Raw genomic sequence first — 23079 nt, 5'->3', positions numbered from 1 at the left:
GAACCAGGCCTCGCCTGGCTGGTGCCTGCTGGACCAGCCCGCGGCTGCTGCAGGACCGTCTGTCCTCGGGTGAGAGGTGCTGAGACACTGCACTGAGCAGGAGTACACACCACCCGTTCCCCTCACCCACCGTGAGTCACCTGAGGGTTCTGGTGTCGCTGGGGATGGAGAGTGGGACCAGAAACAGGATGAGGAAAAGGTATTGCTGGTCCCCTGGTCCAGAGCAGAAGTGCCAACAAACCAGGCCTCTGCAACTGGCTTCTGTGCGTGATGTCAACTCATCAAACAGATGGTGAGCGGGCACAGCCAGCAGTTATGGCATGAAGATCGGCACTGCCTTCCGATTCTTAGAGACCATGGTGGAGTTTTGTCCTCTCTGGCCCTCAAGCTCACAGCCCTTGGAAGAGCCGATTGGTTCAGCAAGGGCAAGTCACAGAAAGGAAAGAGGGTGGAAGGTCAATTCCTGCAAAGTGCTGCCCCTGTTGCCTGTTGGGAAGCAGTGTTTGTCATGAGCTCGGGCTGACCATACAGAGGTGCCAGGACTCCCCACCATGGCCTCCCTGTGCCAGCCACGGGACACACACAAGTCCTCCATTAAGACGGTTCTACTTCCTCTCACTGCAGACCACAGTCCTGCAACCACACACTCAGCTAAAGGGGAAGGCAAGTGGCCCACAGACGGGGGACTCACAGCAGTTCTTTTGAAGCCGGCGCTGGCCACGCCAACCGCAGCCCTTGGTTCTGGACTTCCCCTCAAAGCACACCTTTCTCCCAGGAAGGCCGCGCGCGCCCAAGCACAGAGTGGCCCGCTAGGCTAGCAGTTCACGCCAAAGAGACAAGGAAATCATCGCTTGTAGTTAATTCTCAACTACGTAGACAAACCACTATAAATATTTATGATGGGAAATTTCATTATTTAAAAATTCTGCTCTAAAATTTCCAGCTAACTCCATGAAGAATGCCTGCTGACCAGGTTGCAAATTAAGAACAATTATTTTTCTCTTCTGCATTTAAATATAACTTACAGCTAAAGTCATTTAAAGGGGTTAACATCAACCTTAATTAAATATTAAAGTGTGCCTGGACCTGCCGCTATTGTTGCCCCTTCGAATAAGATATAACCTATTTTTGACAAGTTTTCATCTTTCTCTGTGGAAGACGCTACATGAAACCAAATCAGTGGCAAAGAGGAGAGTAATGAATAATCTATTTCATATTCCAACAGTACCCAGAGCTCGGAGTGGAAAAATATTCAGTCAGATGATGGCAAGAGGCTGCTGAGGTACCACATGACACAGCTAATGTTTAAATAATAATAATAAAAAAAGCGATAAACAAATCATTAGCCCTTAACAGTTGTTTAATGCAATTTGTTAATGAACGTAATGGTGGGGACTAATAATGAAAGAAAATAAAAACGTCTAAACAGGCGCCAAGTTGCTGGCGATGCGCAATTATTTCCTTGTCAAGTTTTTATGATTTAATGAGTCCCTCTGGGACTGACGGCTGTCAGTCAGTCGTGACTTTTTGACACCATTACAACTTCAAATACAGCAGCAGGCAGGCTGTTTTCCTCGGATTTGAAATACTGAAATGATCTGACAGTTTTAAAGAAAAGATGTGCAGGGGAAAAAAAAAGGAGAAAGAGAGGGAGAGAAAGACAGTGGCTTTTCCTTTCTTTCTTCCCCCCTCCCTTCTTCCATGGGTTGGTAATCTCTGGATGCTGTTTGGTAATGAAAACCCAATCACCGAGGTCATTATCTGATGAGGTTTTTGGAACAGGCAGGCTTTTCCCCCTTTATTTCTTTACTTAATGATAACCCTCAATGGGCCTGCCCCGCATGGGACGGCCAGAGCCGTACAATTTTGTTCACCATTAATTTCAGCCTTTGAAGCTCAGGGCTCAGAAGCAGTAGCAAAGCAAACCCCCCACCAAGCTGGTTCCAAAATAAGACAATCCAGCCTGCCTGAAACAGAATAGCAAATGGCCTCCCAGCCCAGGCCCGGCCGCTGACGTAAGCCCGCTGCATTCGCAGGCATTGCCTTCAACACGGAACATTTAAAACTCTTTACAACTTAAGAGACTTTAATTAAATTGCTTTTGATTCTGGAGCAGGGTAGCGTCGCTTTATTTATTCTGTCAGGGAAACTGTTTAGTCTGCATGAATTTTATATGGCAAGGGCTTCCTCCTCTTCTTCCTCCTCCACCCTTCATCTTCGTCCTCCCTCCACCCTCCCATCAAGCATCATTTTTAACAAAGGCTGCCAACTTTGGGACTATTCAACAATCACAGTTACAGAGTAGGTACCTAGAACCTTCCATAGACCCATGACCTGCTTCAGACGCGTGGACTGTCTTCCTTCCCCAGTGCAGCGGGAAGGAGGGAGAGCACTTGGCCTCCCTTGGGGTTCTTTGAGTCTCTCTTGCAGCCACAAGGGACCTTCACCAGTGTCCTCGCCAAGCGTTCCCTGGCTTGGTCTAGGTGGTTGCTCTCGAGGGGGTTTGATGGAGCCGATAGATCGAGGGTAATCTGTTCACATCCTTCCCACTCCCAGGGTTGATCTGGGGCAAAACCACAGGTGAGAGCTGATAAAGATTTAGAATTTGGCAGAAAAAGTCATGGAGAGGTGAGCGGTGAACGAGCTCCTTCTTTCTCATCTGCTTCAACAGGAACATGGGTTTCGGTGAAATATTTAGGAGCCAGCAAGTGGAGATGATCAGCTCAACCTTACTCGCTAGGTGGCCCTGGCAGAGGTGGGGCGCAGCTAGGCCAGGTTACGCCCTTCCCTGAGATCAACTGGAGTCGCCAGAGGGTCAGTGTGCTCACAGCGATTGCAGAGTGAGAGGGGGTTGTTTGTTTCCTTGCTCTAAATGGTTTCTTCCATGTGTTTAGCGCATCCAGAATTGGGATGTCAGGATGAGAGGTTCTTGCTGAGATGGGTCCCGTGAGCTGACAGGAGAGGCAGCGCAGCTTCCTGCCCCTTCGCTGTCCTGCTTCGTTCGGCCAAAATCTCACCCCATCCCTCCAACGTGAAGGTTGCAGCTTTATTTACACAATACTAAATGATTTATCCGAACACATGCAGGCCCTGGCCTGTTTTGATAAATACGACTCCTCTGGTGGGTTGTGAAGTCTGCATTTCCTCTCCACACCATAACAGCTCTCTTCCGAGTTGGGGGGAAAAAATCTAGGGCTGCCTTCGGATGATCTTGATCCATGAGCACAGGCGGTTAGCATGTTTTATGAAGGGAACAGGTTTGCTTTTCGTGGATTCAAAACTTCCAATTATATTCAAAAGATAGTAGGGACCCCATAAGTGCCTATGAAGTCTTATGAAAAACACATTTTGCTTTATGACTAGGGGGAAAATGACCTCAGCTTGGGCAACTTTTAAGCCCGATTACAAATGAACTCATTTTGAACGCAATTCCTGGTTCCCTCAGACAGAAAGAAGACTCACAGAGCATGTTGGCGGTTGGGATACAGTGACTTCAGGAAAGGCTTTACTAACACGTGTTGGTAAAAACCCAGTGGTCCTTCTGTAACACTCTGCAATCCCTCATTCTTTGAAAGGAGGTTCGTGAACATTTTCCACGAAGTTCATTCCTAGTGGCTCATCCTACAGGACTCCCCAGATTTACAACCACATTGGAAATTTCACAGCGACAGCCATGTTCTTGCTCTTACTGAAATATTCATGTTCTCTTTACATACTGGAATGGATGTGGAGAGAGCCTTGGCAGACCTCTTGCATGTTTGAGGGCTGCTTCTGCAGAGCAGATATTAAAACCGAAAGGATACAGGGATGCTTACACAGGTCAGGGAAGATGAGGTCGCAATTAAATACTGTGCCAGGGTTCCTTTTACCAGCACATTCTGGGGAATGTGTGATTTGGGGAAGACAGGGAAATGTTTCTTGTGGCCAATAACCAAAGTTGAGAAAAGTGGATATTGGGCAGGTTCAGCAAAAATATTCTTGGGTTAAAAAATTATGCAATAGAAAAATAGGGAAAGTGCTAAGTCAATTTCCTGTACAAGTGACATTAAATACCTTCCTTTGCAATAAAAGCACTCAGGCAGGTTGACTGTATTTATTAAGCCTGGGAAGGGACAGGGCTGGCTTGTGGGAGCTGGACACTGGCTCTGGCCCCTTGTTTTCTTTGCATTTTTATCCTTGGACATCATAGAAGGACTTTTCGGTGACAAGAGGTACGTGACAGACAGAAACTCCCGTGACTGACTCATCATGCCCTCTTCCAAACCATGACCCCTAACATGTCTGCAGGGTAAGGAAGAATGTCACCAAGGTTATTTTGGACAACAGATGACATTACCAAAAGGCAAATAAACATTCACCTTTTCCTATAAAAGCAAATCTGGGTGAAGATAAATCTAGAAAAGGAAACCAACCCACATGCAAACAGGAACAGAAAATATTTTTACACTCTTTGCACTTCAGCTGAACAGTGGTGAGGGAGAGAGAGGGTCACCCAGGGCCTGTCAGCGCAAAAGAATGATTCATGTGACCATTTTGTCTTAATTACTTAGAACAAGCCTCGGTTGCTGTTTATCAAGGGAGAGCAGATACATCAGTGTCTTCGGACAAAAAAAGTGATCGCCATCAGGATGGTGATGACCACGATGATTCCCAGGATGACGAGCAGGATGCGGTTCTGGATGATCCTGGGAGAGAGAAAAGAAAAACAACGGGCACAGATAAACGAGGGCGCTCCGACAAAGATCAGTCAAAGGCTAAGGTGGCTAATGAAACCGCTGCCTCACAGGTGGGGGGCGCCGTGCGTGTGCGTGCGTGAGTGTGTGTGTGTGTGTGTGTGTGTGTGTGTGTGAGATCACGCAGCTTTGGTTCTAGGGACAGCTCCAGAGTGCTTGTCACACGGCACCCTGAGAAACATGGCAAAGTGAGCTCGAATCAAATGGCTTTCCAGGTTCTGAGAACCATGTAGTCTCTTTAAGTGATCAAGGGCCCCAGGTGAGCTTCTCTTTTTAATTTAAAATGTGAGACAAGCCTCATTTTTTTTTTTTTTTTTGCACTGTTTCCTGTGAAACGAAGAGATTCCAAGGAAACATATGTCAGTGAGGCACTTACCTGTGCAAAAGTACCCGGGGAAAAGGAAGAGAGACTTAGCAAGAAAGGACAGGATTAAGAAGCAAGTGTCAAACTTGCAGCTGAGGCTGTGAAACCGTCACCTGTCACTGTGGCTCACGCTCCATCATGCCAGGAGGAAGCCTCACGGTGGCTCCATAGTGAGCAGTGGCGGAAATGAGCAGTAATACAAAGTCCTTGAGGTGCCTGCCGAGCGTCGGTGGGTGGCCCTCACCTCCAGGGATCACCGGCTGCCTCGGTCGGCCCTGCTGAGCTGACCTCAGAAGGAGCAGCGAGGAGGACGTGGCTCCCGCGAGCCCGCAGAGAGCTTCCGATGAGGTTGTTTCATAATTTGTTACCTCATTCGGAGAAAAGAGGTCGCACATCAGAGGGCTTTGTTGAGACTTTCAAAGGGAACCCAGGTCAACCAGCCTCGCCCACGCTCACTCGCACAGAGCCACACAGAAATAGAAACCCAGAGTGGCAGCCGTCTAGCCGGCCACCCACCCTGCATGAAGCCCCAGCCAACCCCACCTGGCCGTCCTGAGGGCTGTGCCTCTTTCTAGATGTGGGACACTGGACAGGGGTCCCCCGTGGGGAGGGCTGCGGTGGGACCAGGCCAGGCCTCCCACTGGAAGGGAGCTACTCCTGCTTTGTATCATCACAAAGAAATCTGGGCAGAGCATCTGCAGCCTGTTCTAGTGTTTTCTAGCGTCTGGAGGCTTTTCTTGGAAGGAGGATGACCCCGGGTTGCAGTTTGGGCAGGAGTCTCCTCACGGCCCCCTCCTTCCCCACACCTAAATGGATGGATGGCAACTGTCACATCAGAGCAGCCCGCTCCCCTGTGGCCCCTAACAGGACCAGCTCCCTCTCCTCCTGACAGGTTACAAAATGATCACATTTGCTGACACGTCTTCCGCAAAGCTGCCTTAGTACCTCTGTCCGCTTTCCTCGCAGGAGATGAATGGTCTGCTCGGTCCTCATTTATCACGCAGGGCTTGCTAAGATCTGTCTCCCTCATTTCTTCCCTTCCCCACGAGAAAGTCTGCACCCCGACATTAATTCTTCTGTGATGACAGCTAATTCAGACTTAACAGGCCATATTTACTCGTGAGGCAGGAAGATTCTCTGTCCCCCAAATAAGTAAATAAAAACAGGGCTTCGAGACTTACTGAAGTGAGGCTAATTATGAACACTGATCGGCGCTACTTGGTGGCTCCATTTAAGACTCAAAGTGATTTCCCCCCCTTTTTTCTGGAAGGGACAGAAGCCTTCAGAACAGTCCCTCCACATCCCATTTGCCCGAGCTGCTGTCAAAATCTCTATTTACCACAGTCACCCGCATCAGACTTGCAAAGGAAATCAGCAAAATTGAAACTCAGCAGTGAAACAGATTAAAAGCATGAAAACTCTTTTTAAATTCTGCCTTAAGTAATATACAGTAGTGTCTCTTGTACAGCTTGGTTGACAACCATTTTATTTGTGGGTTGAGGGCCCCAAGGCATCCATGATGCTAATTTATAAAGGATTAACTGTGGGTGTTACTTGTTTAATCTGAGGCATGGTTAGAAACCTGAACACAAAGCAATCCCTAACTTCGCAGCTCTCCCCTGGCCTTCCTAATTGGCTTCTCCATTGCTTGGTGCGTCCACAGAGACTGCTGGCTTCCTTGTCACCGCCCCCTTGCTGCTTCTGTGGACCTACCTGCAGAATTCACCTCGAAAGTCTCAGCACAGCACACAGTGGCCGATACTCAGGGACTCGACAGAGAACTGTCCAAAGGCTGCTGGTGGATGCAAGCTGTCCCTGCTAGCTGAGATCATTCATTCCAGGGGAATGGGAAGGGAGCTGTGTACATTCAGTATGCAGGAAAATTCAATGGTGTCTGCATAGCAACGGTGAGACCAGGCCTGCAGAGGGGACAGTATCCATGGTGCCCTCTCAGAGCACAACTGGGTCTCCTTCCAGAGCCCAGGAGAAGGACTGGTCCTTGAGGACCAGAGGTGTGTGCTGGTGGAGGAGGAGGTTGCTTCCAAGGGAAAGGATGCCAGATACTGGGGACAAAGGGGACAGAAGGATAGAGAGAGCTGGAACAGAGAGGGTTGCTAAGGAAGCATGACTGGCCGGGCCATCAACCCATCTTTGGACCTCGAAGGGGTTGGACCTCTCCAAAGACCAGAAAAGAGAGCTGCGAGGGCACCTGAGTTGATAGGACAGAGCCAGCTTGGAGAGAAGAAGCAAAGGTTGGCAGTGGTAGGCCCCATCTGTGAAGGAGCCCAGAGTAGTCACCGCCATTCACTGCTGGCCGTATTGCTCTGGGCAAAGCAGGAAGGAACAGTTTGGAGAGAATCAGAAAAACAAGCCAGGGCGAGGGGCTCCTGCTAGCTAGACAGGGAGAGAACTTTGGGGGAAGCCCAGAGAAACTTGCTCCTAACTTTGGGCAAGGGGGCCTTGATGTTCAACTAGGTCTGCAGCAAGCAGTCTTAATCTCCCTTTTGAAAATGCAAAGTGTGTTTACCCAGTAAATAATTTAAGAAAGAGTATACACTTGAAAGAAGACAGCCATTGAAACAGCCAGGCTAAATTGCCTCCAGGCAAAAACTTGTGCATTTGCATGCTGCATTCTATTAAGTGAGCACACTGTGGCTTTAAAAGAATGCAGAGCCAAATTAAAAGGAATGTGGGCCCGAAACATCAAAAATTCTCCAAGTTTACATTATGAATCACAGTGCTGTTGATATAAGATGAATTAACCATTTACTTTGAGGCTGAACTCACAAAGTACTATTGAAAATACTGATCCCCGTGTGGAACCCAAGGAGCAGTTAATCTTTCCATTGCCAGTCTCCTCCCCTTCTGGAAAAAGGCTCCTGCGTGTGGCAGCCGGAATCAGAGACGGCTGCTTCAAGCAGAGGAGGCAGGCGTGCCACCTGACGTGCTCTCGCTCCTGCTTGAGGGGCGCAGGGATCCCACTGTAGCGGGCGCTCCTCACAGACCCCAATACCCAGTTCTTCTCCACTTCAACCCAGACTGCTCATCTGTCCCTTGGAGCTAGGTGTGGCCATGGGACTTGCTTTGGCCAATGAAACTCCGGCAAAAGTGCAGAGTGTCACTCTCAAGTGGAAGCACCTGACTTGCAGTGGCTCTCCAGTGGCTCTGGTTTCGGGGGCTGCATGTTCCAGAAAACATACAGGTTGGTGGAGATTTCTTCTGCCCTGGATCCCCAGTCTTCACATGCAGGACCGCCTGTGAGATTTGGGGTTGTTTGTTACTGCAGCATAACACAAACTATCCCTGCCCTTCTCCGCAGACAAGAGGAGGCTCTGGCCAAGCCAAGCGAGGCTCTTGACTAATGTGTCCCAGGAGCCGAGGTATGACATTTCTTTCCTTGAAGGCTAGGCTTTTGCTTCTCGGTATTCAGAAGCTGGGATCCTTTTCTATCCACACGAGGTTCCAGCAAGCCCAGCCAGGCGTTCTGCTCCTGCAGATGGCAGGTATTACGTTGGCTCATTCATCTCTCCTCTTCATTCCAAACCCCTGATGCCACCCCTGACTCCTGGGCTAGAGCTGTGACCGAGGTGAAGATGGCAGTGCATTCCATGCCCCTGGCCACAGCAAGTGGATCAGGAGCAGGCTCGTGACTTAAGCCAGGCCAGCAGAGTGAACCTCAGCAGTGAATTCCCCTTGCTGGGAATGCTGGGTCATCTGGACAGTTTGGTGGTGGATGTTAGGCCTGGATCTGCAGCAGCCATTTTGTTCTCATGAGGGAAGTCAGCCTATGGAAGAAGCTGACTCATAGAGGCCAAGAGAAATGTAACCCCAGCCTGGAAGACATGGTGAACCTCAACGGTAAGCCACCTTCCTTTGAACTTTGTCTCATATGAGAAAATGAATTTCATTTTTTAAGATTGCTTGATATGGGTCTTCTATTATTTGTGACCAAAAACCATTTTTAGGTCAAGTCACCCTCATTCCAAAATCAAGTCTTTGATCTAGGGCATATTTTCCCCACTTTCTCTGACAACGGCCCAATCCTGACCCTCTTTCTTATATTGCATCTGCCTTAACACTAAGCTAACCACATTGTGTTATGACTTTCTGTTTTTGAAAAGTTTTCCCCAGTGAGAAGTGGAACTTGCCCAGCTTGGCATACATATCCCCCCACCCCCCACCAAAAACCTCGTGTGGGACGTTGGCACATGCCAGTAGATGCCAGCAGTCCCACCTATTTGGGAGGCTGAGGCAGGAGGATTGTTTGAGGCCAGCCTGGGCAACATAGAGAAATCTGTTTTTTTTTTTTTTTTTTTTTTTTTTTTAAAGAAGCTTGCTGAAAGCAGGAAGGGGTGTCTGCTGTTTGCCTCCCATGCTCATCTGGAAGCCCAGGGGGCCCAGTGCTCTCCAGGCTCCTAAGGGCTTCAAGCCCAGCTGCAGGGTTAGTCTCCCTCCCATGGAGCGTTCCAGCTCCTTTTTTTTTTTTTTTTTTTTTTTTTTTTTGCGGTGCTGGGGATTGAACTCAAGGCCTTGTGCTTGTGAGGCAAGCACTCTACCAACTGAGCTATCTCCCCAGCCCTGTTCCAGCTCCTTCGCAAGCCTGCATCCACTCGCTGCACAGAGCCTGGAGCTGTACGGCAGCCTCCTGTCCTGCAGCTGCCCCAGTCTGGCTGACTGGCCTTGAACTATGAGCCCCTTCCAGGGTCTGCTAGCACAGTAACAGCAACTGGGACGGCCAGGGATGGACTCTGGGCAGAGAAGCCTACAGCCACCTCTCTCTGGTACTTCCCGAAGACAAGGAGCAGTGGAAAGTTTTCTAGATCTAACTCCACATTACTATCTGCCAGAAAGAAATGGCAACAGGAGTAGCAGAGAACGGCTCGTTGCCATGAGCCCTGAATGCCAAGGCCAACGTCAGCATTATTTCCAGGCTGGGCACTAGAGTTGGTAACGTGCATCGGCGCCTTCTGTGTTTGTGTCCGGGAGGTACCCTGGCTGGCCCCGGAACTCAGGTGGGCTGATTCTCTCTGGTTCCACAGGTGGACGCAGGATCCAGGCAGGCCCTGCCAATTACGAATCTCTTCTCTTGCATAACTGTTTGTTCAAAAATTGGCCTGCCACCCAAGCCACAGATTCCCCTGGGGATTTTTCCTGGAAAATCAAGAAAAAGGTACAGTACTCTCTTTACGGGTCTGACTGTAGGAGCCCTGGAAGCCTGGAGCTTCTGAAGGCCACGGTGACCCCCAGGCAAGGGGGAAGCAGCCTCCTGCCAGGGAACGCACAGCCAGGGATGAAGAAAAAGAGGCAGAGTCCTGAAGGTGTCATTTGAACTCCTGGGTCCTGCCGTGTGCCTGATCCCTGAAGAGTCACATTTGAACTTTCCAGTTACAGGAGTCAAACAATTCCCTTTTGATTAGAGCCAGTTGGGCTGGGAATTCTCTCACTTTCAACCGCACTGATTATACCGAGCTGAACAGTGTCTCTCCAAAGTCAGTCCACATGGAACCGCAGAATGTGACCGCATTTGGAAGCGGGGTCTTTGTGATATGATTCACTAAGAGTCTTGAGAAGAAATCAGCTTGAATTTAGGCTGGCCCTAAATCCAACGACTGGTGTCCTTATAACAAGAGAGGACACAGACGCTGGCAAGAGGCTTTGTGAAGATGAGTCAATGGAGCTACATTGCCACCAGCCAAGGAGTGCCTGGGGACATGAGACACTTGAGGAGGCAAGGGAGGACTCTTATCCTTGGAGAGCATGGCCCTGCCAGCTCCTTCCATCACACCTTTGGGCTCCAGGACTTAAGAGAAAGAATACATTCCATTGGTTTAAGTCACTTAGTTTGTGGTACTTGGTTACAGAGGAGCTTGGAAATGGAGGCACTGAGTTCTTGGATCCAGACCAGCCTGGTGATTTTGTCTGGGCTTCATAATGAGTGATTTCCTTCCCCATCACTGCATTGTACCTGTGCAGTAGATCTATACAAAGTCCTCCTCCAAAGGACAAGACAGTCCCACCTAGATCCCTGGAAGCTTTGCAGACAGCTGAGGGGCTCACAGTCTCCAGGAGCTGTAGGGTCTTTCATCTCTCAGTAAGAACTTCCACTTAGGAGCCTGGAACAAGTGGGGCACACCTGTAGTACCAGCTCTTGGGAGGTTGAGGCAGGAGGATTGCTGGTTTGAGACCAACCTGAGGCAACTTAGTGACATCCTGTCTCAAAATACAAAATAAAAAGGGCTGAGGATGTAGCTCAGTGGTCATGTGCTCCTGGGATCAATCCCCAGCTCTGGGGGGAGGAGAGGAGGGGAGAACTCCCATTTGTGAGCAGAGCAGGCAGCTTCCCAAAGCCAGGACAGGGAGAATGGAGGGGGCACACTCCTCACCCCACAAGACTCCTTCCCAGGAATAAGCCATTAAAATAGGAAGGAAAGCAACCTTCGAGACCACCACTGGCCATTAAGAGTCTACACCTGCTGACACCGACTGAGATGCAGTCAGTGATCCTGGAGCTGAGAGGAGGGACAATTGCAGATAGGTGGTGACATGGCAAGCTCTCCAGCAGGGAACTGAGGAGCCAGGGGCCTGCGCCTGAGCCCTGGCACACATAAGTCAGGGACCAGGTGGCAGCTTTACCCTGTTTCCAAATTCCTACTTGGTTCAATGGGAATCGGCTAACTTTTCTTGGGACTATATAAATAGAGTAAATACATTAGTTTGATGACCTGCCATAAAAAGTTCCACAAACTGGTGGTTTAAACAATAGAAAGGTACTGCCTCTCAGTTCTGGAGGCCTCAGGCCTGAGAGCAAGGTGATGGCGGGTCATTCCTCCTGAGGGCTGTGAAGGCAGCCTGCTCCAGGTCCCTGCCTCCTTCTGGTGGTGTGGCAGCCACCTCTGGGGCTCCTTGGCTTGTGGGCGCATCTCCCCGACCCCTGCTCACCTCTTCACCTGGTGTTCCCTCCGTGTGAGCACCATGTTCAAATCTCCCCTTTTTATAAGGACATCAGAGATCCTGGATTAGGGACCCGTCCTATCATGGTATGACCTGATCTTAACAAAGAGCATCAAAAAAGACCCTCTTGGCAAATAAAGATGTGGTGACAGAAATTAGAACTTCAGCACATGAACCGAGGGCAGTGGGGAGACGCTCCTAACAAAAATATTTAGACTTTGTGGACCATCTGTCGTGTGCTTGACTTTGCCCAGGCAGGAGAAAAACAGCCTTGACAATATGTGAATGATAAGCATGGCCGCGTTCCAACTAAACTTTATTTACAGGCGCTGGAATTTTGAATTTCATGTGATTTTCACATGTCAAAAATTTTTCCTTTTGAATTCTTTTCAAGCATTTAAGAATGCACAATCAATAGCTCGAGGGCCACACAGGAACAGGCACTGGGCGAGATGTGGCCTGCTCTCTGTGACCTGCCCACTCCGAGTCTACGCCTCAAGCTCCTGGGGGCAGGCCCTCCTCAGTGGAGAGCGCGGTGGTCCCTGGACGCCACACGAGCAGCAGGATCAGTGCAGCAGGTGTGGCCAAGTCCCTCTGAAGAAAGGGAAACCCAGTGTCCCAGTCTTACGGGAGCTTATGGTGTCACGATGAGCAGTCAATGACAGAGCCTGAGGACAAAGGCCGTACTTAGAGTAATGCCAGGGCCAGGGTAATTCGTTGTGTGCCCACGAGCCTGGGTTTGCCTGGGGTGACCTGGAGCAAGTCACTCTGTGACACTTAGGTCTCAGTTTCTTCCAAACAATATCAGCCAACTCACCAACACCCCAGGGAGAAGAGAATTAGCTCATTAGAGATTTTAAAGCCCTTCACAGGGGTGCGTGGGGAAGTGATTCTGTGAAGATGTCATTTCAGGGAAGGTGAGAGGCACCAGCTGTCAGAAGCTGCCTGGGAAACTTCCAGGGCTGGTGGGAAGGTGGAGGCAGGAGTCCAGGAAGCCGCGGCCTTCCCCAGCCGCCAGGCTCCTCGTTCCCACAGCCTGCTGTCTATCTGGGCCTTGTGTTGACAGTCTCCCCAGCAGGGCTGAGCCTTCTCTCCAAGGTGGTAGCATGAACATCAAAAGGGAAGGGGGGCGCCCCATTGGCTGGCTCAGGGATACCTCCCCAGCCTGGGAAGGCAGCCAGCGAGTACCTGTCAGAGCCCACTGATAAGTCCGATGGGTTTTGATCAGTGATGTGTAGTTACATTGCACTCTGCGTTGCCAAATGTGTACATCAAATTTCAGCCTGGGCACCATGACCACTGCCATTCTTAAATATGGACTCCACGACGGCAGGGGGCCTGGAGAGTGGCTTTGCTGGCTACCGCTCTCAGATAGGATCAAGGCAGCTCGCTTCCATCAAAGGACTTGGAAAGAACTTGAAGAGAATTCAGTAAGATGCTCTAGAAACGCAAGGTGGACTTAATCCCTCACCGGCTTGCGATTGCTACAGCTGGAAAGGTCTCCATGCCCAAGCCTAGATTCTTCATGTTAGGGTTGAGGATACCGAGGCCCTGGGAGGTGAAGGGGTGGGCCCCAAGGCCAACTGTTGGGGGCACTGCCAGGTGTGCTGGCCCCAGGCCACTTGTGTTTCACTGTGACACTCAGTCTTATCCGAGTGGCCAGTACCACCCAGAATGCCTGCATCTGACGGCAACTGGAAGCTGATCAGCAGCCCCACCTCTAACTGAGCCCAACCCAATCCCACTTCTGCACAACAGGGAGAGGGGGCAGGGACTGACTGGGAACAGTGTTCCCCAAACTCCAGGCCAAGGCCGAAGTGGGAAAAGCAAAGAAACAGAAATTTTTCTTTTTGGTGAAGACAGGATTACTCAAAGGATGCCCCTCTTCTCTGAGATGACCGCTTTCCTCCTGTTTTAGTGCTAAAATGTCCCTTGTTCTATGGAGTGATGGTGACAGAAGGCAGGTTTTTTTGCTCCATATCCTCACTTGCACAGGAGAACGTCCTCACTCCTTGGAAATGACTCTTTCTTACTCGGTGAAATAAAAAGCGAACAATCTGCCATCTATCTCTTATTTTTTAAAAAAATGCCCCAGTGTAAGAAACCTGGAAGTCTGTGAACCTGGAGCTAGATCATCCCACCCGGCTCCACTCCTCTGTGGCTCCTTGGGCTCCCCCAGCGTGGCACCCGTGGCCATGGTGGCAGTGTCACCTATGCTATCAGCGCAGCAGGGCAGTAGTGACACCTGGGAGGCAGCTCCTACTCCCCAGACTTCCCTCTGAGCCAGACTCCGTTCTGGCATTTCATGCACTGGGGCTTCACTGAACCTGAGCAGGTGCTTTACAGAGAAGGTAGCAAGGCCCGACCTGCCCCGCCCCTCCAGCCTTGTCACTCCTGCAGAGCACACAGGTCAGTACTGGGCAACTGAAAGTCTTGTGTTTTCTACTAGACTCCCCTTGGTTCTTGGAAGGATGAATCTTTGGTGTCTTCATCTTTCTGTTCTTCTCCACAGACACAGTAATTGAGCAGGGAGGTTTGTTCCTGTTGGTACAGGTTGAGGATCCCTTACTGAAAGGTTTGGGACCAGAAGCGTTTCAGATCTTGAATATTTGCGTGGATTTTACTGGTTGGGCATCCTGAAATCCAAAAAGTTCCCAAACCTGACACTATCTGAGTTGGCACTCAAGTTCTGGAGAACTTTGGATTTTCAGATGAGGGAGGCTCAGCCTCTAGAATGGTACCCTTATTAACCAAAGGCAACCGAGTCTACTTAGCACCTCATGTAAATACGATATTAATATGTGCTTTTTCCCAATCACATTGTGTCCTTTCAGCCTTCTAAGGTTGACCTTATTCTTAACCTTAACTGATCTCTTGCAAATGAATCATGAGCACCTGAGAGTTGGGACAGGTTTGCTGAAGACTTAATTTAATGCATGTGCTGGAATCAAGTGCTACACAGAAAGAGAAAACCGGATGAAAGAAGTGGTTAGCCTTACCTTGTTGTGTGCTCTTAGGAAAAGACTAGGTCTCTGTTCTCATTTCCCCAACCAGGAAATCTCTCCCCAGCCTATGAGCACGCATATGGGGAGCAATGCAGCTTCCAGACAGGCTTAGCAAGGGACTGTCCCTGGTTTGGGATGTTGATTGCACATATGATCTTATTTAATCTTCACAATGATCCTTATTTATTAGGACCCAGATTTGATGGCTCAGGCCCACCCAGGGAGAAGGCGAGGCCCACGCTGGGGGTGGCCCTGGTAAAACCGTCAGCCCAGGGCAGACTGTCATTGGTGTCTAGGCCAGGATGAGCCCCGCCTTACCCTCCCAGCTTCGCTGGGTGTCCTGCGAGGGTCTGCCTGAGGGGTTCCCCACCCGCTCCAGGTCCTGAACATTTATGGGGGAGCAACCCTCCTGTCCTCCTGAAGTAGCGACCTCCCGCAACCCTCCCTGGCTGAGGGTCCTCACCCTCCAGGGAAGTCACAGAACTCATCAGTACGGGCTGACCGCTGCCCTCATTTGGGGAGGCAGGGTGCCCGCATTCAAGTCCAGGGTCTGTTCGTTGCACCCCAGCTGTGCAACCTCAGGCAAGTTACTTTATTATTTCTCTGACATTATGTCCTTCTGGCTGCTTTGGTGTGAAAGTTCCCTTTGTTTTATGGGTGATGGTGATAATAGATGGCAGCGTCCCCTGATGGCCTCATGTGGACATTGGAAATGTACTCTCAATTGGAAGACGCTCTTTATTTCTTTGCAAAATAAAAAGTGGACTATCCTCCATTAATTCTCTATTTTAGAAAAGTATCAATACAGGAATCTGAGAGTTCCAAAGAGCCCAGGCTTAGTGCCTGGCAATAGTAGTTGCTCAATGAATAACAATGATCATTACTCTATTACTGTTACTACTCAACAATCTCCACACAGCCATCCCTGAGACTCTTCACACCTGCAATAGCTCCTTCACGATCCTAAACTGACTTCACATCCCACCATCAGCAGGTGAACCCCAGGTGAACCCCAGGTTAACGCTTCCTAGGAAGACTCACAGCTGATAAGCAGAATGCGGACTCAGATCTTTGGGTGGGAATGGGGTGGGGTGGTGTATAAATCAGGTAGTAGGGTCCCCAGGTTTGTGCAGGTGAATCCATGTCACCTGCTGGCTTGGGAAAGGCCGCTCCTCTATGCAAGGAAGCCCTGGGAGGGTGGGGCAGATCCAGCCTGCAGGCTTAGGCAGCAGGAGAACAGGTGGGAGAATGGGGTGCCTGCCCTTTTTCAGCCAGGGGACTGCTCCTGACTGCTGCTGAGACTCAGAGCAGGCTCAGAGCCCGAGGTCTGACTTGCCAAGAGAAGCGAGAAATTGTTTTCTCTCTGAAATCTCCTGTTTTACATATTGGTGACTAAGTCAAAGTTTTCCAAAACACTGTGTGGCCAAGCAAAGCTCATCTGCAGGGCGGTCTCACCCCGAGGCCTCGTCTGTGACCTCTGACTAGTTACTGAAGGCGAGATCGAAAGGAAGGGAGGTGGTGGTGTGCACACCCCTGCCCTACCCTACTCGGGACTGGAAGCCCAGTTCTCCAGACCCTGCGACTCTCAGAAGTCTAAGGTTCAGCCTCTGCGTGGCATTAATAACCAGGGTCTACACCCAGAGCATCCAACTTAGCCCATAACTGATTCCTAACCACAAGGTCAAAGGCCAGGGAGAGGTCAACAGGGTCACAAACTAGCTTGTGCATGCATTCAAGGATGCTCCCAAAGCCACGAGAAGCACAACAGAGGTCAGGACTGGACCGCACATCTGCAGCCCGCTGACCTTCGCACAATCTGCGGCTGGAGAAGCCTGGCTGGGGATTCCTGAGGAGGACGGTGTGTTTATCTGTAATGCACTGAAAGCCAGGAGGCCTGTCACGGGAAACAAAGAGGTCTCTGTTGGGGGTGAGTGGCAAAGGGGTTGGTAGGACTGCCTCCGCCCACGCTGGTTGAGATCACGGAGAACACAAGGGAACGTGCCTCGGTTTCTCCATCTCTGAGATGGTAGTAAACATGAGACCCAGGACCCTAAAAGATGGACGCCCAGGACCAAGCCTTGGACTTGATAACAATTTTAAAAATGAGCTGCCAGGAGCAGAGAGGCCCTTGAACGCTCTCTTCAGTCCTCTATTTACTGCAACGAAGGGAAACCAGCCGTAAATTAGGAGGGATCTTTACAGCGGCTGGGTCAAAAGCAGCCTGTGTCTTGTAAAAAAGGAGCCACCCTTTGCTCCCCCTTTCCTTGGGGGCACTGTTCTCAGGCTGGGACTATGGGTGGTGGAATCTGACCCCCTATTGGCTACTAGATGACAAGATGGCCTCTAACTCCCAATGTAAGGTGGCTGTACTTTGGGCAGTAGGCAGGAGGAACGACCTCGAACTTCCTCCTGCTGCAGACTTGTTCAAAGTCCAGCTGAGGGAAACAGTGTGGACTGGGGTCCATCTCACCTCCCGGAGAGACTGGAGTCTCCTGGAGCAGGGAGCCTCGAGGGTCACACCTGCATAACTCGTCTTGTTTTGCATACGCACTCTCAGCTGGCTTGGCCAATACCACTGGCTGAACAGGAGAGGCCACCCTGTGGAACTCGTGACTCGGTAGGGACATTCCTGGGCACACCTTTTATTATGCTATACCTCATGTGTCCATGCAGCCAGGTCCCACGGGAAAGCCTTCTCTCTTCAGGCAGGAGGAAGAGCCGAGTTTTAATCTCGGGATGGACACTGGCTCACGTGGCGAGGCCACTTCCCTCTCCACGTCGGCTGCAGGAATGCTGGGAGTTTAACTCGTGGTCCACTTCTCACAGATGCAGACCCTGTGACTTCATTTTGGGTATACACAATCTTATTATGACGTATGTATTTAGATTAATTGCCATAAATTCTTTTAGGACGAAGATAGGCGCATATTCCAGCACTAAGAGAACAAAAGCAATTCATATTGTCTTGGGTTGGCTGCTTTCATCATTCAGGCCTCAGTTTCCCCATATTCTGGGCAATTCTGTTCCATGGGATACTTAGAAGGTGAGTTTTCACATTTATTAAAACAATAGGGTACTTCCACTTTTTTTCCTGAATCTCCTTCCATGGCCAGCACAGGGCGTCTTCCAGAACAAATCCAACTTGGGATGGGGCTGCGGGGCTGGGATCCTCCCTTGGCCCACTGCGGTGGATGGTGGCCCCTTTGTTTAGGGAACACAGCTCTCCTGTGGACACTGAAGGCCTTCCTGGCCAACAGTGGCTGCAGGTACTCTAGCCCAAGTGTTAGCATGATCATGGCCTTTCCCTGAACAATCTAAAGTCTATTTCTCTCTGTATATATTTGTTTTTTCAGATGCTTTAAAGCCTGGAAAACAATTGTAGCCGAGGCCATTTCTGAGATGGCACTAAAAGAACCTACTCAGAGACAGATAAAAATAATGAGAATCTTTCTGTCAGGAAAGATTTAGAAAATATCACTGGCATTATTAAAATTTAATTTTTTACTCGGCTTTTTGGTTCCCCTTTCCAGTGATAATGAGCAGGATTGCACACCTCCGCCTCGCTAGGACTTGTTTTGTGCAATAAATTCAGCCTTCCAGTCTGAAGACATTTCAGACAACAGTTTTGACTGCTATAGGGTTATTTTTCACCCTGTGCTGTGCTTTGAGTCTTCCTATAAAAACCAGTTCATGAGATAATTTTCCACAAGGCCAGTGGAACTAATAAAAATCAATTTTGCCCAACTGGTTCAGAGAAATCTTGGGTAGAGCCAAGACAGACTGTAAAAAAGGGGGAAGGGGAAGGATCAATGTATTCACCAATGGTTTACGTGATAGAGAACTATCAAATTAGCTGGCAGGAGATGCTTGGCAGGAGGAGTTCTCCTTTCAGCTTGAACACAACATCTTTTAAGGATCCAGGGGAGTGCTTCTTCCCAGTGGTTGAAGGTACTCAAGTGTAATCATTCTTCCAAAGAGTTGCCCATGCCCAGTGGCAAGGCTGACCTGGAGCCTGATAGAGAAGCTGGTTTCTGGGCTGGATTTCGCTCGAATTGTTCCTACACCAAAGGTTCAGGGGGTCAGGAGCCCCCCATGCACCTGGACATCTCAGGTGCCCCCCACCTCCACTGCTTGGGAGAAAACCCAGGGCTTCATGCACGCCAGGAAAGCTCTGCCTCTGAGCTACTCCCCCAGCCCACGCCTCAGGTTCTTGAGACAGTCTCATCCCCTGCCAGCCCCATACTGTCTTTCTGATGGCAGATGTGGCTTCTCTTTCAAGATTGGGAAGCAAGAGCAGAGTGTGGAGGCGTGCAGCCCTCTCTCTAATGCACATGCCTTAAGAGTCCATATTCCATTAGTTTAAAACACTAGTTGAGGAGATAGCTCAGTTGGTAAAGTGCTCGCCTCATAAGCACAAGGCCCTGGGTTCAATCCCCAGTACCACAAGAAAAAAGAACAAACACTAGTTGGCATGCCTAAGATCAAATGGAAAGCCTTTGCACAAAAAAGAAAAAAGACTGGAAATGCAGCCAAGTGTTAGTGTATTACGATGGTGGGTGTTTATTCTTTCCTTTCTATCCTTCTTTATTTGAACTTTTTATTTATGTTGTTACATAAATAATAATGATTCTTCAAAATAATGCTAAACGAGGAATTGAGTAAACTGAAAAAAGAAATAGATTAATTTGCTTACAATGCTATAAGAAAAAGGGAATGTATAAAGAAAAGATATGCACTGGTAAGAATTTTTTTTAAAAATATTTTTTGGTCCCTTCTACCCTCCTGAAAACTTCACACAGATTCTTTCATTTGATTCTCATAACAAATCTAAGATAAAGGCATGAGTGTTCCCATTTTCTGGAGGAGAAAACTGAGGCTTAGGGAATTAACTTGCCCAACATCACTGAAACTAGGAGCGGCAAATTTGGTCCTCATCTAAAATCAGATCCAATGTCAAAGGCCAGGTGATGCGCTGTGGCGAAAAGAGCGAGCAAGACGCTCAGTTCCAAACTCCCACTCCAGGTAAGGTGCTTTGCGTATACAAGGAAGTCAAAGATAACATCTGTCCTCTCCCCCACCTCACAGGTCCTTGTGATGTTCAAATGAGATCACGCATGTGAAAACAGAGGAAACCCAACATTCTGCTTAAGGGATATGGTGACATGATAACATTTCATTTAATATTGGTAAGTTGGGAGTTGTCACAAATGCCATTTGGGTGCTGATATTTCCAAAGAAAGAAAGCACTCATTTAACTATAGTAAGACATTGAACAAATTTGTTCTTTTTTTTTTTTTTTCGGGGCTGGGGATCGAACCCAGGGCCTTGTGCAGGCAAGGCAAGCACTCTACCGACTGAGCTATCTCCCCAGCCCAAATTTGTTCTTAATGGTTCTGAAAGTATCAGAATCGTTAGGAGTCTGACCCTAGTCTAGCCACCATTAAAGCCACTTTTATTGCCCCTAATACATTAGGTAAAAAGCAAAGGTTGCAATTAGTATGTATGTTATAATCCTATTTTTACCAAAAGAAAAACCTGGAGAGAACACAGTGCATGCGGAGAAAAATAACACACACTTGCAACTACAGTGCCATCGAAAGTCAGCACCTAGCTGAGGACAACCTGATTGCTGGCACGGTGACCTGAGAGGCATAGCCGTCCTGTCCACGGGAGCACACAATCAGTAGCTTAGCAGAAAAGTGCCACCTTGTTTGTAGAAACCAGGCCCAGTTCAGATTTCAAGCAGTGCCACCAAGGAAGCTATTTTTAAGGATCTGATTGTACTTGTAGCATCTGGCATTTCGCACACTTCATTTTTATGACTCCAGCATGATTCGTGTTCCACAAGACAAACAAACAAAGGAGAGATTAAGTATGGTACAGCGCAGTCATGTCGAATATTCCCAGTATAGGAATGTTATAATATGCCCTAGAGATTAGTCCAGGGCCAAGTAAAACATTACCCAATGCAGAGAACCTCGGAAAGGGGACTACTTAGCAGCGAGAACAGGGATTTACTTCATTTATTAGGCCGTACACAGCCTCAGATGCTAACAGGCACTGATAGGAAATGCCAACATTTCAACTTAAATCAAGACTAGAGCCCATAACATGGACACTCTGCCTTTCAGCGGGAGATCACAAACAGCACAAATCTGGGCTTCTTCTACTAATTGGGGAGGTTTTCTAATTTGCTTATGATATCTGCCTCATGTCGAGCTAATCTTCCTCCGGTTACCTCCTAACGCTGTCTGAAATAATCCGCTTACTCCTGGTCTGTCTGCAATACTTGATATCAAATAACACTCACTTCCTTAACACATCCACAGCCGAAGGCAGCCGCAGCCGGGCCTGGGCTCCCGCATCACCGAGTGTGTGACAGGGGCTGCAGATGCCTCTGCAGACCTAAGCCTGGTAAGAAACAAGGTGCAGCGTGCAGTGTAGGCATCCGAGTAAGTCAGAATCTGCAGCACTAATTAACTGGGAGCATAATCTGATAACTGTTTTCTCAAAAGATGGAGACAATTTTGCTTTCTCAGATGGGCAAGCAAGCAAAATATTTCAGGGCATTCACTGGTCTGTGAAATTATTAGTCTCAACATCCAAATTCAGTTCAAAAGAATTTTTTCAAAAAAAATCTGAATCGAGTCCCTAACCTTCCCTCCTTTTAAAGACTTAAAGAAACTGCTTCTACCAGGAGGCTTAATTGATGTGGGCCGACAATGCAATCTCAGTTATATCATTGCCTTGTCCCGATTCAGTTTTAATGTGTTAGATTTCTGGAAAGAGTTTGAGAAGCAAATGTTTTAATTTTCATAAAGCAGAAGAGCCCAGAATTCTAAGCTCATAAGCATATCATAGGAGTGTGTGTGTGTGTGTAACCCCTTCAAACAAAAGCTGTGCTGGGAGATTTGAGTGTGGTACTCAGAGGAGAGGCAGGCTCCGGTCCCAGGTGAGCTGCTGCATGCCTGTGTGTCCTTAGGCAGAATGATTTCTGCTCCTGGGCCCCTGATTTCTTATCTGCAGAGGCGTTGGGGTATGCACAGATCAGGGCATTTCTAAGACCCCTTTGCTGTGAAGAGTCTACTCTTGTTAACTGGGGGGCTCTTACTCCTTTCCTTATAAACGTGTTTATTCTAAACAAGCAATCCCAGCATCTCTTTCCCCCTTCTATGCGACACATTGTAATTGAAAGCAGTTTCCTCACATTTTCAGAGGTTACTGAAGGGGAAAAAAGTTATATTGTTTAATCCTACTTTACAGGAGTTTGCTCTTTTATTAGAGAACAGACTCAGAACAGTGATCAGTAAGGTTTACGTACCCAAAGTGGGAGGGGGCGGTGGGGGAAGGAAGAAAGAAGCTGCCTTCCAGTGCCTCGTGGAAATGTATAAAACAAGCAGCGAGATAGTCCTTTGCCAAACACTGTCATAAATTTTTTATTTGGCAGCTAACATTCTCACTAGTTTTCTTGGCAGCAATTGGGACCTTTAGCAAGAAAGGTGCAGAAGAAAAATACCTTGTTTAGAGATGTTTTCAACACTTTCTGGGATTTTTCAGAACTTCTGCCTGCAGCACATTTTTACAACCACGGTCTCCAATCACCTGATGAGTGGGTGGTGGGGTTTAAACTTTTTTCTTTCAAAAAAAAAATAAAAGAATATATATAGAGAAAGAACAAGCAGTGCTACCCCCTCTGGCCTTCCACTGAGCATGTCTTTCTTATTTTCCGTGGTAGATATTTCTGATATCCAAGTGCTTAGTCTTCTCTGTCTAGACAAAAAACTGAAAATAATATCAGAATGTACCTCTTGTTGGGCCTGATACTATCTATATTATATTCCCAGATGACAGAGATGAATGAAAACCAACCAGGCTGATGACTAGGGCATTTTTCTTCAAGAGTTTTGCCAAAAACGGGTCCCACCTGTTGTCCTTGGGTCAGCTAATGGGCAAAGAGCTGTCCTGGACCGGAAGCTGAGGCGCGCACATGCAGAGGGATGGACCTCGCAGTCGCGCCTCCACCTGG

The 23079-nt window shown here is 48.7% G+C and overlaps 1 protein-coding gene and 1 long non-coding RNA gene across 5 annotated transcripts in view; one reads left to right on the top strand and one right to left on the bottom strand.

Annotated features, from left to right (window-relative positions):
- Positions 1-239: 239 nt before the first annotated feature.
- Positions 240-23079, bottom strand: part of Vti1a (vesicle transport through interaction with t-SNAREs 1A) — a 343741-nt gene continuing 320901 nt past the window's right edge. For 2 of the 4 annotated variants that reach the window (XM_047551899.1, XM_047551902.1), the window contains one exon: positions 4573-4685. Coding sequence is in view for 2 of the 4 variants with exons in the window: in XM_047551896.1 (XP_047407852.1) it covers positions 4592-4685 (94 nt within the window). In the remaining 2 variants the exon portion in view is untranslated. Of the gene's footprint in view, positions 4686-23079 lie in introns of all 4 variants that reach the window. The other 2 variants (XM_047551896.1, XM_047551897.1) reach the window with 2 other exon arrangements.
- LOC124984370 (uncharacterized) lies at positions 8093-20266 on the top strand. The gene is made up of 3 exons (XR_007108654.1): positions 8093-8955; positions 17964-18096; positions 20139-20266. It is a non-coding gene; the product is annotated as an uncharacterized LOC124984370 (long non-coding RNA).

The sequence above is a fragment of the Sciurus carolinensis genome, chromosome 5 (assembly GCF_902686445.1).
Source record: "Sciurus carolinensis chromosome 5, mSciCar1.2, whole genome shotgun sequence".
NCBI lineage: Eukaryota > Metazoa > Chordata > Mammalia > Rodentia > Sciuridae > Sciurus > Sciurus carolinensis.
This window is presented reverse-complemented; position numbering and strand designations above follow the sequence as displayed.